General features: G+C 45.2%; 1 protein-coding gene across 1 annotated transcript; it reads right to left on the bottom strand.

Moving 5' to 3' along the window:
* Positions 1-1,100: 1,100 nt before the first annotated feature.
* C4H6orf118 (chromosome 4 C6orf118 homolog) lies at positions 1,101-10,490 on the bottom strand. The gene is made up of 5 exons (XM_025383732.1): positions 9,824-10,490; positions 8,558-8,680; positions 7,375-7,434; positions 5,924-6,048; positions 1,101-1,203 (listed from the first exon to the last, which is right to left on the bottom strand). The coding sequence occupies exons 1-5, from the start codon at positions 10,262-10,264 to the stop codon at positions 1,101-1,103; spliced, it is 852 nt and encodes a 283-aa protein (XP_025239517.1). The 5' UTR covers positions 10,265-10,490.
* Positions 10,491-14,976: the final 4,486 nt, after the last annotated feature.

Genomic DNA, 14,976 nt, shown 5'->3' with positions numbered 1-14,976 from the left:
AAATGTGTGCGATTGGAGGAACAGGCTCCTGCGATAGAACGCTTTGGGAAAAGAATGAAGCAGGAAGAACCAGGGGCACCAGGTTTGTTTCATCGCAGTGAAAGAGTGATGGGAACAGTGGGCTAGGATCACACATAAAGAAAGATTACTAGAGTTCTAGAAAGTTAGTCACTGCATTTTATTTTTATTAATCTTTGTCTTTTTTTTTTATTAGTGGCTAGCAGTAAAGCCCTTAAGTGTCTGCCTTTGTGATTTTTTGTTTTGTTTTTAAATCGTGGGCCTGTTTTAAGAGAAAGCAAGGAAACAGAAAACACCAAGCCTGGGTCTTATTTCACGTCTGTGAGAGGAACCCTACAAAGAACAGACAACATGGTGGAAGAAGGAGCGAAGCAGGTGACCTCTGAGCACTGAGAAGGGACGGAAGGAGAAGCAGAGTCAACCTGGGACAGAGAAGAGGCAGGACAAGGGGATGTAAATTAGGTGACAAGAAACCTGTGCAAAGACATCCAGCAGGATTAACAGCACCCGTGCTACTCATAGGTAGAAAACAGGAAACAGGCAGAAGGGGGGAAAAGGTGGTAAAAGCACTCTGACAAGGATCTTTGAGGCCAAGCTCTACTAAGAACTTAAAACAGGATAGGCCTGTGAGCATATCCTACCAGACGATGAGAAAGAATATCTAAAAACAGAGTATGAGTGAGTGTTTAACAAACTCAGGGGGAAAATGGCATTTCATTTAACAGTTGGAAAACAGTCAAGGTTAATGAGCAAGATACTTAAACTTATTTTTATCATTTAATTGCGTTCTTAATTGTATACATTCAAAATAATGTTATTATCTATTTCATAAAATGTTAATATCTATTTCATAAAATATTCATAAAATGTAATTAATTTCCCATGAAACGCATATTCTTCCTCACAAGTAATAATAAAAAGATGAAGAACAAACGGGCAGTGACCACCACGTGCCAGGCCCTATGATCTTGGGTGATGTGGGTGAACACGTTGAATTCTCACAGCAAAACTCAGAGGGAGCATCAGCATCTCCCGTGTTGACAGACAGGCAGCCAAGGCTGCAGCAGCTGAAATAATGAAGGTCACAGCAAAGCACCCATCAAGAGGACATCACACAGATACCTGCCTGATCGTTGCTTCGCAGACTGCAGCAATGCCAGCTCCATCTCCAGTTCACTTCTGAGTCTATGATGTGTGGATAAACAATAGGGAAATATTAGATCCTCATTATATCTTTTTTCTTTTGTCTATGTTACACCACAAGTCTCTTATAGTTGAGAAATTAAAATAGACCTGCTTACTTTCTAACACAACAGATACTCTGAAGATATTTATTAAATGACAGCCTAAATCAGTCAAGTTAAACAAACAAAATAATACTTTCTTACCAAGATTGCATAAGCCTTTAAAGAGTTAGTTAATTTAAAATAAATGATTTCCTATAGAGTTTATTGATACTTTTTGTTAATGGAATTGCTAAGAAGGAAGAACGCAGAAAAAAATTTTTTAAAAACTAAAAAACAACAAAAAAAGTAGCACTTTACACTCAAAGTCAAACAACATGTCAAGGGCTATGGAAAGACCTTCCTGATGCTGAAATACACTGCATATTTCCTGTGTATTTTTATTCTGTGCAAAAGATACAATTTACAAATTTCACTATGTTTGAATTAAAAATAAAATACAAGACAAGAGGCTGGGCATGGTGGCCCATGCCTGTAATCCCAGCAGTTTGGGAAGCCAAGGCAGGCAGATCACGAGGTCGGGAGATTGAGACCATCCTGGTTAACATGGTGAAATCCTGTCTCCACTAAAAGTACAAAAAATTAGCTGGGTGTGGTAGTGAGGGCCTGTAGTCCCAGCTACTTGGGAGGCTGAGGCAGGAGAATGGTGTGAATCCGGGAGGTGGAGGTTGCAGTGAGCCGAGATTGGGCCACTGCACTCCAGCCTGGGTGACAGAGCAAGACTCCATCTCAAAAAAAAAAAAAGAAAAGGGGAAAAACCTCTTTGTTTCCTCTGCTTGGTTGAGAGTAACCTACATCAACTATCTTATGTTTTATAGATTCAAAGAGAAAACAAAAGGAGTCTAGCAGGTATTACATATATTGAGGACAACACTGTGATTTGATTTAAAACATCAACATGCAAATAATTTAATGTCAAATGTCTACTAAGGGCCTAAGAGTTTAAGATTTTTACACATATTAGTTCATTTCATCACAGATTAAGAGAGAAATAGGGTGGTTCTTATGACCCTCAATTTTAAGAAACCGGAGCCAGGCATGGTGACTCATGCCTGTAATCCCAGTACTTTGAAGGGCCAAAGCAGGTGGATCACTTGAGCCTAGGAATTGGAGACCAGCTTGGGCAACATGGTGAAACTCCATCTCTACTTAAAAAAAAAATACAAAAATTAGGCCGGGCGCGGTGGCTCAAGCCTGTAATCCCAGCACTTTGGGAGGCCGAGACGGGCGGATCACGAGGTCAGGAGATCGAGACCATCCTGGCTATCATGGTGAAACCCCGTCTCTACTAAAAATTACAAAAAACTAGCCGGGCGAGGTGGCGGGCGCCTGTAGTCCCAGCTACTCGGGAGGCTGAGGCAGGAGAATGGCGTAAACCCGGGAGGCGGAGCTTGCAGTGAGCTGAGATCCGGCCACTGCACTCCAGCCTGGGCGACAGAGCGAGACTCCATCTCAAAAACAACAACAACAAAAAAAAAATACAAAAATTAGTCAGGTGTGGTGCTTGTGGTCCCAGCTACTTGGGAGGCTGAAGTGGGAGGATCCTTTGAGCCTGAGGGGTTGGAGCTGCGGTGAACCATGATCATGCCACTACACTCCAGCCTGGGCAACAGAGCAAGACCCTGTCGCAAAGAAAAAAAAAATAAGAAACTGGGGATTCCATGGATTAATAATAATGATGAAAGTCTTTTCACTATGTATAGTAAGAAAGTTTCATTTCCAGAAAATTTTTACATATTATAGTTTTAACTATCACTTAGGTTTGTGTTCTATTGCTTTATTTTTCTTCTTCAGGGACTTTAATTATACGTGAATTGGACGGTCTTTGCTTATGTCTATTTCATCTATTTTTTCTGACTCTTTTTATTTCTGTATCTCATTTACATTCTTTTAAATATTTTTCCACTTTTTCCCAATGCCCCTTATTATATTTTCATTCAAAACTACTCTTCCTTGGGTATTTCAGAATTTAGTCTTGACCTGTGATATAATTCTGACTTTTTGAACTATTTTTCCCTCAGTTTTTATCTTGTTTTATTTCTTCTTTATTGTTGTTGATTTCTCTCCTTAGTTTTTCAATTTATGACTCAAGATTGTTTTCATATGCTGAAATGCTCTTTTGGGAACATCTAATTTAGCTTGGAGTGCTGTGCTACAGTTTTCTTCTTGTTCAACTTTATTATTATTATTCCTTGGTAAGGCAAGGATTTTCATCAGGTAAATCATTTGGATTCTCATTTTCTGTTCTTTTCTCATAGTAGTTTGTATAGACGAAGATTGTTTACACCTCTGCATTTTTGCAGGCTGGGCTAGTGATTTGGAGTAGTATGTGAGATTGCTAATTCAGATGGATACTTTTCCATCAGAGTAGCAAATTATGCTATTTTATTATTGATTTCACTTTTGTTTTGTTTTGATTTCCTTTGATAGTCCTGGATACCTTGCTTGTTTAGAGGGGAAAAGGACAATATGTGGAAGGGTTGTGTGCACCTTGATTTTCCTCTTTTTATGGGTTTTTACATTTTCCTCTCTTGCTCCCTTTTGCCTTCATGGGACATTTCTAAAGGATGCTGCTCCCTTTCCTTTAACCCCCTTCTCACATGTATTATTACCATTTCAAAGTTGTATTCTCACTTCTACCCTCTTCCAAGTAACCCCACCCCACCCCACCACACCCCTGCCATCATAGTCAATGCTGTCATCAGCCCAGCAGTACAGCTGTGTAGCTTTCTCACTTACATGGATTCTCTCCCTGGAAGTGGTTTTAGAACAATTTTAGACCTCCTTCTAGCTCCACTGTTCTCTCTTCCATGAACTTTTCCCAAAACCTCACTTGCTCTCACAAACAAAGCTTTGCAGCAGGATCATGGAAACTGGTTCACTGCCACTGAATGTTTTCTTTTCTATTTTCAGTCATTTTTAAACTTTGGATGCATTTGCAATGAAATCAGTTTTTTTTTTTTTTTTCTTTTTGGCCTTGGCGTTCACTTTGAACAGAAGTTTAATTTTCTCACTCCAGAAGCAGGGCTCAGTCACCATTGCTTGACACAGTTTTTTGTGCTTCTCCTCCTCCCAGTGCCTCAAAATGGTCAGTCCAGATATCTGCCTTAAACAACCACCTCCCAGTGATCACCCACTATGAGACAGCTAAATACAACCTACTTTCCTCAACCCACTGACCCCCACGCCCTGCATGAGCCATGAGAATATGCTGCAGTGACCCAGAAACCACTCTCCATCATAGTGTGTGTGACCCCACAGACCTCATACCTTCTTGCCCTAAACCCACTGATCAGAATTCCCCGTGGAAAACCTGCTAGGGTCACACTCTAGACCCGAACAAAAGCCTTGGTCCATCGGTCCTCACTCTCTCTCTTGCTCACCTACCTGCTGATGGAGTGAGTGTGTTTCAGGCAGCTCCCCACTTCCTACCACCCCTGAGAAGCATGCTGCCCTCTTTTCTCTGGAATCTCTAAGTAACAAATCTGTTATTTAATGTGCTTTGTTCTGTGGCCTTCTCTGTGCCTCACCTGATGGACACACTTGAATGTCACCTTTTACTAGCCAGGGCTCTCCTAAAGACTGGTTATCTTGATAGGAATAACCTGGATACACACCAGACAACGGCCACGAAGGCTTCTGCCAGTGTAGTTGAGTTTCTTGTGAGAGGAATATCTGGTCACAGGTCAGACACTTGGGCATTAAGCCTGAAGGCTAGGATGAAGACACATCCCATGAAGAGTACCCTGAGAACATCCTCCACCAGCCCCCGAAGCCCCATCAGGGGAGGGCTAGAGTTCATAGCCACCCTTGTGAGAGAGACCTCAAGACCAAATTGGAGGCCAGGTGTGATAGCTCATGCCTGTAATCCCAGCACTTTGGGAGGCCAAGATAGGCAGATTACTTGAGGTCAGGAGTTCAAGACCAGACTGGCCAACATGGTGAAACCCCTTCTCAACTAAAAATACAAAAATTAGCCAGGTGTGGTGGTACACACCTTTAATCCCAGCTACTTGGGAGGCTTGAACCCCGGAGATGGAAGTTGCAATGAACTGAGATCACCCCACTGCACACCAGCCTGGGTGACAGAGCAAGGCTCCATTAAAAAAAAGAAAAAAATTGGAGCAACAAATACAACGGTTCTCTGTCTTCCAGTTACACTAGAAGGCAAATTTTGTTTTTTGGTTTTGTTTCTTGTTTTGTGCTTTTGAAGATATTTTGGACGTTGCGGGTTTCCTTTAATCTTTTTCAAATCATACAAACAGTATGCCCTATCCAATTGTGATTTGACTCTGGAAAATGACACAGAGAGGTTATATTAGAAGAGTTTTGTAAGTTAAGAAACAATAACGGGATTCATATAAGGTGTCTTAGATCTGCAGCCCTCTCGCCTATCAGTCAGTCTTCAGGGGACCACCAAAAAAGACAGGAGATTCCTTCAGAAACCCAAACTCCCCCGATGGACACACCATACTTAGCAGAATGTCTTAGTCACATAGGTGATGGCCTGTAGGAGTGGCCAGATGACAGGAATGATATTAGCAAAAGTAGCATATTTTTAGCAAAGCAGAAATCAGTGTAACTGTAGGCTTGTCACATCGGTTTCAGATCTTGTTACAGGAGAATCTAAACATAGATCAGATCAGTCACTCATGCCTCACCTATCATTCTGCTCCAGGGCTGCTTTTGTGGCTCTCACAAGCATCCTCAGCTCTTCCTTGGCGAGATCCATGTCTGCTGTCTTCACTGGCTTCTGCCCCAGCGCCTTGAATTGAGCCAGAAGAGCCTAGGCAGGACCAGGCACATGAGGTGAGACAAGCACACAGGGAGGGCGGGAGGACTCCCTTTTTTATTTGTCATTAATGCGTTTTCAAGGTGCCCTGGGTTAACATATACATTCTAGTGAAAACAGGTAAATTGGGAGGATTTAAGGGAGGGAGGACTGTTGGGGGAGGAATGGCCAATCAGTGAAGTTTCCGTTAAAATACCTTTTTCAGTATGTTCAGAGTTTATTTTTCTAAGAAATGGAAAGATGGTAGGGAATTTCCCTGTTAGCCTGTGTAGGGGGGAGGACATGCTGGATAAAGCCCTGGAGGCACATTGTCAGTGGCACCGCAATCGTTTCTTCTACATGAATGAGAAGTCATATGAATGCGCTTGCCATCCGCAGATGTAAAGCAGTGCTGTGCTCAAATGAGGAGCAACAGAGATCTCTGCCTCTTAGGGGAAGCGCTGTCAGGGTTACAGACACGGAAAGAGGCATCCAGGGCCCTGCTGGCCTGGGAATTTCTTCATGCTCACGTTTGACCGAGATAGGGACGTACGCCACTTTTTGACTCAATTTCAAAACGTAAGGAACAAGGTAGATTCCCCACTGCAGCCTTTGCTCATTCTTGTAAAGACAAAGGCTGCTTCCGCGTTACGAAAAGGCTCAGCACAAAGAAAATGGTACTCACATCTTATTTTAAATGAAGAAGCAAACTAGAACTGATCTCCTTGCAATGCTGTCATTGTTTGCTCATATACAAAAGAAGCAACTATCTCTCCTAATTTATGAAATAAAATTAATCTTTAAAGTGTATTGAATTCAAAATACCAAAGTTATCTTAGCTACAGTGTTAGATGTTCTTAGGTTTTATAAGTGATTAAGTTATTCCGGCAGTATATTTTCTTATTTGACTAACCACGTGTTTAACCCAACCCTAGAGGGAACACCTGGCACACCGTCCCCCGTTAAACAAAGAGATCATGGGGTTTGAGTCAGCTTACAGCACACTAGCCATCACAACACATTCTCAGTGTTTTCGCCAGGATAATGACTCGACAATGGTTTTTGGAAACTACTGGCAGAGAACCATTTATATTCCCAATTTATACATAGTTATGTTGCTTGTTTGGGAGTATAAATAATGCTATGCCAATCTAAAGGAAATTTCTTTATCAATAATGTTATTAAGGCAGTATAAAGCTTATCTATAATAAAAAAATATCACTATTCTAAATTATGGGGCACACATGGGGCTTCTTGGATTCAGAAAGGTTTCCACTGCTCGTGAAATACGAAGCTAGGAATAAGCAGGCTCTATTCAGGCTCTTCGCGATCGATCATCACCTCGTACTGTGTTGTGGGCTGGGACTCCAGGAGCGTTGCCATGTAGAGTTCATATTCATCCTGTACAGAAACAAACACAAAGTCCACTGGCCATGCATGAGGAGGCCACAGTACAGGTGTTTCATGTGTATAAATAGCATGGAAGTCAAGAATGTTCATTTAGATCATTTCAGAAAAACATAAAATGTTCCTACAATGCATTAAATGGTATACGTGCTCACAGGGATAAAATCACACCATCTTTGAAGCATATTTGAGCATTAAGTATTGATTACCTCAGAATATCATAAAATGCCATGGGATAAAATATCAAATATTGATCACTTCAGAATGTCACAAAACACCTTGACACAAATACAACAAATTGTCTCCTGCCATGCAGAAGCTCTGTGGATTCAGGTCCTACTGGCCTGCCAGGATGAGCTTCCCAGTGATGAGGATCGCTGGAAAACAGGCCATCAGGTCTCCACTGTTAGGCAGTCCTTGTCATTAGGGAAATTAAAGAATTGCATGGTCTTTAAGCAACATAATCTCAATTTAGGTTCCATATGAAGGACATTGTCTCATTGTTTTTGCAACCTCTGCCTCTGAGTTCAAGCGATTCTCCTACCTCAGCCTCTGAGTAGCTGGGATTACAGGCACGTGCCACCACGCCCAGCTAATTTTTGTGTTTTTAGTAGAGATGGGGTTTCACCATGTTGGCCAGGCTGCTCTTGAACTCCTGACCTCAAGTGATCTGCCTGCATCAGCCTCTCAAAGTGCTGGCATTACAGGCATAAGTCACAGCACCCAAAAATCACTTTCATCATGAAATTACAACAAATCTATAATTCCATAAGGATTCATATAAAATTACACATGTAATGTTAAATTAATTATTCATTTATTTGAATTATAATAATTAAGTTATGTACAATTTATAAAAGGTTATGTGTAATTAGGAGGCTTTAGTGGGAAAACATGGGCTTAAGGAATGAGCTGACTGGGTGTTGATTCCACATGGCCCCTTTATAATTTACCTCCCTGCAGGCAGATTATCTCCAGTCTCTGTGAGTGATGGTCCCTGTCTGTAGAAAGGGGCCTGTGATACCTGGCAGAATTTCAGTGAGGCTTGAGATCACTCATGGACACAGAACCTCATGCAAGCTTCTCAACTGTTATGCTGAAGATGGATGTTTCTTACCTTAACTTTTTTCAAGAGATCACCAAATATGAAAGAACTGTTACAAATATCTTCAAAGACTTTTCCAAAGACGTGCAGTCTGTTGAACTGTTGACGGCTGCAGGTGCAAATTTTCTGGAGCTCCTGGAGGAAAAACAGAGTCAGCCCATTTCAGCGTGGCTCCATTTTTCTTCCAGAACCGAATTTCTCAGGAGTCAGGGAGGACTGGCGAGTGGGCAGGGCGGCACAGGGGGCTGGTCCCGGGGGTCCTGATCCCTCCCACCATTTGCTGGGCTTCTTTGTCTCCCTGGTCACCCAAGATTCTGGATTTTAAAAAAAATATTTTCTTATTTATTGACTCCCTTGCTCCCAGTACTCAAGGATTGACTCTCCACCTCCACAGTCCCCCAAGGCCCTTTCTCCCTTCCAACCCCAAGGCCTGGCTGCTTCCTGGGCGCCTGCTATTTTCTTCTCTTTCCTGCATGGTCCCCATTTGGAGATGATGCCTCCAGTCAGCTGTTCTCCTCTGAGTCGGCAGCCCACCGTAGATCTTCCCCTCACACCAGCACTTTCTGTACACACGTGCTGCCTGGGCATACCTCAGGGCGTGACAGTGCCCATCAGCTCTCTCTCTGCTCTCACCGTTCTTCCACCGTCAGGCAGGCAAGCCCTCCTCTCTCAGACCCTCTGCTGACCTACAAACATCTGATTTACTGCTGCAGCCACATGGCCTCCAATGCGTCTGTGATGGGCCTCCCCCAGCTGACCAGTTCCCAGAAGGCGCCCTCCTTCATTTCACCCAAACTGTCCCCACTGAAAGTGCTAATGCTCTCCGCACCTGGTACAGTACTGCATTCTGCCTGGACGTCTCAGGGAGGCCTCAGAGGATGAACCTCAATTCACAGTCGTGGCTGTCTCTGACCCAGAGCACTGCACCCAGAGCACTGCACCCAGAGCACTGACCCGAGAGCACTGCGCAGAGAGCACTGCACCCAGAGCACTGCACCAAGTGCACTGACCCGAGAGCACTGCACGGAGAGCACTGACGCGAGAGCACTGCGCGGAGAGCACTGACCCGAGAGCACCGCGCGGAGAGCACTGACCCGAGAGCACTGCGTGGAGAGCACTGACCTGAGGGCACTGCACGAAGAACACTGACCCGAGAGCACCGCACGGACAGCACTGAGCCAAGAGCGCTGCACCGCGAGGTCTGCACTGGGAACGCTGCCCCGAGAGCTTTGCCCTGAGAGCTCTTTAACGGGAGCATCGCAGGGCCGCCCTCCTCACCTGCTGTAGCTTTTTTTCGTGGCCCACGGCCACCTTGCTCCCAGTGAAGTCATTCTTCAGGAGATCTTGCTTGGCGAGCACTTCTTTCTGGAAACGCAGGAACATCCTGTACCTGTCTGCGTTGGTGGCCCCCGCCAGGTAGGAGCTGACATAGTGGTGCCGGTCCCTGGCGCCTCTGGGCCCGGCTTCTTGGTACCGCAGCGCCTTCACGTCGGGCAGCTGGAGTTCTTCCCTCCTGCGCCGTCCAGGAGGGCCCCGTCCAGGAGGGCCTCCTTTCTTCTCTTCCTTCCCCTCTCGGAGAACCTCCACTGGAAAGAGATCCTCCTCCAAAGTGTGGGAAAGAGAGGCCTGGGGGTTCAGGTACCTGAACAGCGGGGTGTCCTGGGCCTCACTGGGGACCAGCGCCGTATGGATGGTGAAGTGGGCCAGGGCCTCCTTCATCCTCAGCACCTTCCCTGTGGGCAGCTCTCCCACCTCAGAGGAACGCTCCCCCTTGGGCCGGTGGGCATTGGGCCAGTGCTGTAAGACTGTCTCAGGAGGCCGGTAGAGCTTGTTGGGGTTCAGGTGTCCAGAGATGTAGAGGTAGACGTCCTCCCGGTGGTCTTTCTGAAGCCGATTCAGAAGTTTCTTCAGATTACACAGGGTCTTCACGCCTGGCGTCTCGCAGTGCTTCCACTTCAGGTACACTGGTCAGAAAAGAAAAGGAGACTCTTAGGGATCGCTCTTAGTTCCACAGTAAGTCAGCTGGTGCATCGGCTGAGAGGCGTAGCCCCTGCCCAAAAGAGGGTCTACAGAGAAACAGACGAACAGAGTACATGACCCGGCCCTTAAAAGTCAAAGACACCCATGCCCGATCTAGTATGTTGGTGCAGATGAGAGGCCGGCAGACCCCCAGGCTGTACAAGCCAGCCCCAGAGCTCCGGGCCCTCAAAGCCCACAAGAAAAAGACAGAATATCTTAATTTGGCAGAGTATTTCTCACAATATTAGCAAAGGCTCTGAAAGAAAAGTGTACAATCTTAATTATAATTCTTAATGACGATGCTTAAAGATGTCTTCTTTAATGTATTTTACATGCAGGGGAACACAGAAGGGTTTTGGCTAAAACGCCTCAGGAGTCCCTGACTAAACCCCTCAGTGACCAGTGGCTCGCTCACCCCTTCCCGCACCATCCCCACAGAGCCAACCCCTAGGGCTGTTGACCCGCAGTTGCCTCCTCTGCAACATCAGAACCATCATCTCAAACACAATGGTTGATTGACATGCAGATGGAATCACTTTTGGCAAAGAGGTGCATGGCCTAGGAGAGATACTCCGTAAATTCTGCCCATTTTGGCTGCAGGTCTAGAGTGTAGGCAACATATTACTGAACACTACAGATAGAACAGGAGGAGCCCAGATTTGCCCCCTTTATTTGCTGTTTTCTAACCTAAGAAGAAGAATTTCTTTCTGGGATGCTGTGTACTGCGATGGCCAAAGGGCAGCAGGCCCATCCATACCCTCCTCAGAGAAATTTCCTCCGTCCATTGCGACGCAAACCATCCTTCCCCGAGTCCACCGAGGCGGCTGAATGCTGGAGCCAATACTTTCAGCAGAGGGCTGCTAGAGAATCGCCCCGTTGATCAGCTTAGTCCTTCAGAGCAACCACTTAAATGATTAACAGAACAAATTCTCCAAGACAGCGATCATTGCAGTTCATCAAAGGCATGAACACTTAAAGCTCTAAAAGGCACCTTGTACCAGCTCTATGGAAGATGGAAGAAGGAGGCAACTTCGTTGCTGTTGTGTTATCCTTTGTTTATTTTACTTCCAAGAAGGATTTGAAGCCACCAGCAAGTCAATCGACACAATCATTTTCCCACTTCAAATGCTTTTTCTTTTGATTGTAATAAGACCTGCTCCAGACAGAAGTGGAAACTTCTGTCCGCCATGTTCTTGTAAGATATGCCATGAATCCCCATCGTGGCAATAAATATTTTATTTTCCTATCTGAAAACATTATGTGTGTGTGTGTATCCTGCCATCTCTGCCTAAGAGAGAAAACAAACAATAAATGAAAGTTTTAAGAATTTATTGGAAAATATGACTCTTTTACAAATGATCTGAAAACAAATTTGCTGTCAGTAAAACCAAACCAACTTTTGAATGTGTGTTGAATAGGAACATGTAGTGATAGGTCTTTAGACTACATTTGGATTAATACATATTGCCAAAATGTAGTATTAAACATTTTTAAACAGAGGTTTTCTATTTGTTTGTTTCTTTGGGAATGTATCCTTCCCCCCGCCCGCCACGGACCCCGGAATAGGACAATAGGTCTTTAATGTCAAAATTATTACAAATCAGGCTGGGTGCGGTGACTCACGCCTGTAATCCCAGCACTTTGGGAGGCCGAGGCGGGTGGATCACTTGAAATCAGGAGTTCGAGACCAGCCTGGCCAACCTGGCGAAACCTTGTCTCTACTAAAGATACAAAAATTAGGCATGGTGGTGGTGCCTGTAATCGCAGCTACTCGGAGGCTGAGGCACCAAAATCGCTTCAGAAGCCCATCCCTCCACAACTGAACATCAAGCAAATCTCACAAGCCAGCAAGAGCCGCTCCAGGCCACTTACATTCAGGCTCCAGCTCCTCCGCCATGACTTCCCTTCAGCTGCCTGGGCTGGGCTGTCGCCGTGGAAACCACAAACATTCTAAGCCCTCCCTAGCTTCCCTCACTGCTGAGCAACCAGGCACAGCCTCTGCTGTGGAACTGCCCTCCAACCCCTCCCCTCTTCTGTGCCTGCGACTTTCTGGAACAGGGAGTACTGGTGTTTGCTTGCTTACTTTTTAAAGTGAAACACTTTTCGTGATCTGAAAAATATCAAAGTATTCTCGCATTCCCTAATTCCTCTCCAAAGCCCAGGGGGCAAAAGATAACTGGTCTTCAGGCATCTGCTATAGAAATGTGCAGATTGGACAGTGCGTAACCCACCCAATTGTACCTGGAGATCCAGCACAGAGCAGGTGCCAGTCACTTAGTGATCATTTAGTCGCTTTTTATTATTATCTATGTATTTGCTAGTGGGGAATTGAGGTCCTGTAGGGTAATTTGCCCAAAGTGAGTTAGCAGAGAATGGAATTTACAGATGTGTAAGTGCACATCTGTGTGACTGCAAAGTCCATCCTCTCTCCTCAGGCTATCCCATGTGTCAAGGGAGGGAAAAGCTAAAACTTCTATCTTTGAAAACTAATTCGGTTTATATGTCTTGCAGCCAGAAAGAGAGTACTGGAAGGGCGATTCTGGATCTCAGAAGTAACTTTGACACCAACCCTCACTGCTTACCGCTCTGAAATGGGAAAGACAGTGATGTAGGCGTCACTGGTTGTGCAGATGGAATTACACGGTGCTGTGAAGGAGGCGGGGCACACAGTGTTTGTTGTTCCTTTGTTTCTGTTGATGCTGCCTATTAGTTCAAACTGCACCATTTTGTGAGCCCCTCCCCATTTTGCAGACCCTGGTCAAACAGAAATATTCCACGGGCGTCGGGCCACGAGAAACATCCTGTCCAACCACCTGACTTTTTTATCATCTCCTGCTGGGCAAAGTCCTGCCCGGCAAAGCCCCCAGCTGAAGGATCATCCTCATCAGATCCTGCTGAGCAAAGATCCAAGGAACATTCTATCACATCCCCCAAAAAACAGGGCCACACCACCTTGCCTTGGAACATCTTATCAACATCTTCCTGGGAAGCAGGCCATACCCACCAGGCCCCTCCCGCCCAGGCCTATAATTACCCCAGCCTGTAAGCCGAGGTCAGCAGTGGCATTCACCTGGTCCCCCATCTCTGCAGGTCTTAGGCTGGACATAGAACCTGAATCGCTGGAGAGCTGCCAGTTCTCTCTTTCTTTTACCATCGCCTTCCCTTCCAAACCTAACACTGGACAGATCCTTGAAACATGAACATTCTGGAAACCAAGAAGCTGCCAGGACCCTCACCTGCTTAGCTGGTTTCATCACCAGGTGCGTTGGAATTCCTCCTGTGAAAAGGTCACCGGAGTGCTTACTGCTTGTCTCTCTGGAATGTGCATGGTAGTTAGGCATCTTAATCACGACAGAAAGGTCGACATGAAGATGCCTGAGCTGCGTGAGGTTGTCTAGATATGGGCACTGGCGAGGAAACGCTGTGTGCCGTCGCCTGCAGTTCATTATGAAATAGGCTCACATGGGCACCGGCGAGCAAGCGTTGTATGCCCCTCACCTGCAGCTCGTTATGAAATAGGCTCACATGGGCAGCAGCCCAGGTTTTTAGATAACCAACAATTAGAGATGAAGACATGAGCCTCTATGCTCAGAATTCCTTAGTAAACTAGTCAATGTCGTAAGTTCTAAAATAGCCCGTCGCTTCCACACTGCGCAGTCAGGCAGAGAGGTGACAATAGGTGTTTTCCACTTTTCTTTCACAGATGGGCAGGAGGGACAAAGGGCCCCTCTGCAGACCTTGGGAGGGACAGTGATGAGGGGTGCGTCCCACTGCGAGAGCTCCTCACCTCTGGGGTTCAGCCTGTGCTACCCTCAGGCTCCTTGGCACGGACATGAATTTGACTCGTTTTACGTAGAACTTCTGAGTATTGGTTTTGATCAAAAGAAAATAATTTGTTTTCAGGGCCTCAGTTTCTCCCAAGTCATCCCTTATGGCAGAACACAAATGCAGTCAAATTAATTCATCCACCCCTTATTTATATGCTATCAAGATCAGAAAGTCAATGATCAAGTCAATATCAGGCCTTAAAAAGCCCACTTGTGGCTCTCCTATTGCTAAATATTTCATCAAAGCATTTGAAGCAGAAACACATTTAATCACGACATTATGAGTTGATGTGCCAGACACACACTGGATCTTCCTTGAGGCCAGACTTCTATGTAGAAATGGCCAAGAACTGCTCAGCAGGCAAATTGCGCCTGCAAGTATTTCAGTGACTGTGGCTGCTGTTTTGCTTGTCCACTCTAGTTAGCACTTGAACACATCCTAAAACACTTGGACACTGAATGCAACCCGATGGTGAAACCGTTTTACCATCCCAACTAATCCATGCATCCACCCATCCTTTCATCCTACCCCTCATTCCAGAAAAAATAAAAATAAAAATAAAACAGCATTGTTTACTATTATTT

Source organism: Theropithecus gelada, chromosome 4, assembly GCF_003255815.1.
Source record: "Theropithecus gelada isolate Dixy chromosome 4, Tgel_1.0, whole genome shotgun sequence".
In the NCBI taxonomy this organism is placed as follows: domain Eukaryota; kingdom Metazoa; phylum Chordata; class Mammalia; order Primates; family Cercopithecidae; genus Theropithecus; species Theropithecus gelada.
The sequence above is the reverse complement of the archived record's forward strand: the minus strand, read 5'-3'. Positions and strand labels throughout refer to the sequence as shown.

Coding starts and splice junctions, on each gene's coding strand:
- C4H6orf118 (XM_025383732.1), bottom strand. CDS start 10,264: ATGAAGGAGGCCCTGGCCCACTTCACCATCCATACGGCGCTGGTCCCC. Junction 8,681..9,823: donor ACGAAAAAAAGCTACAGCAG/GTGAGGAGGGCG, acceptor TTTTTCCTCCAG/GAGCTCCAGAAAATTTGCAC. Junction 7,435..8,557: donor ATCTCTTGAAAAAAGTTAAG/GTAAGAAACATC, acceptor GTTTCTGTACAG/GATGAATATGAACTCTACAT.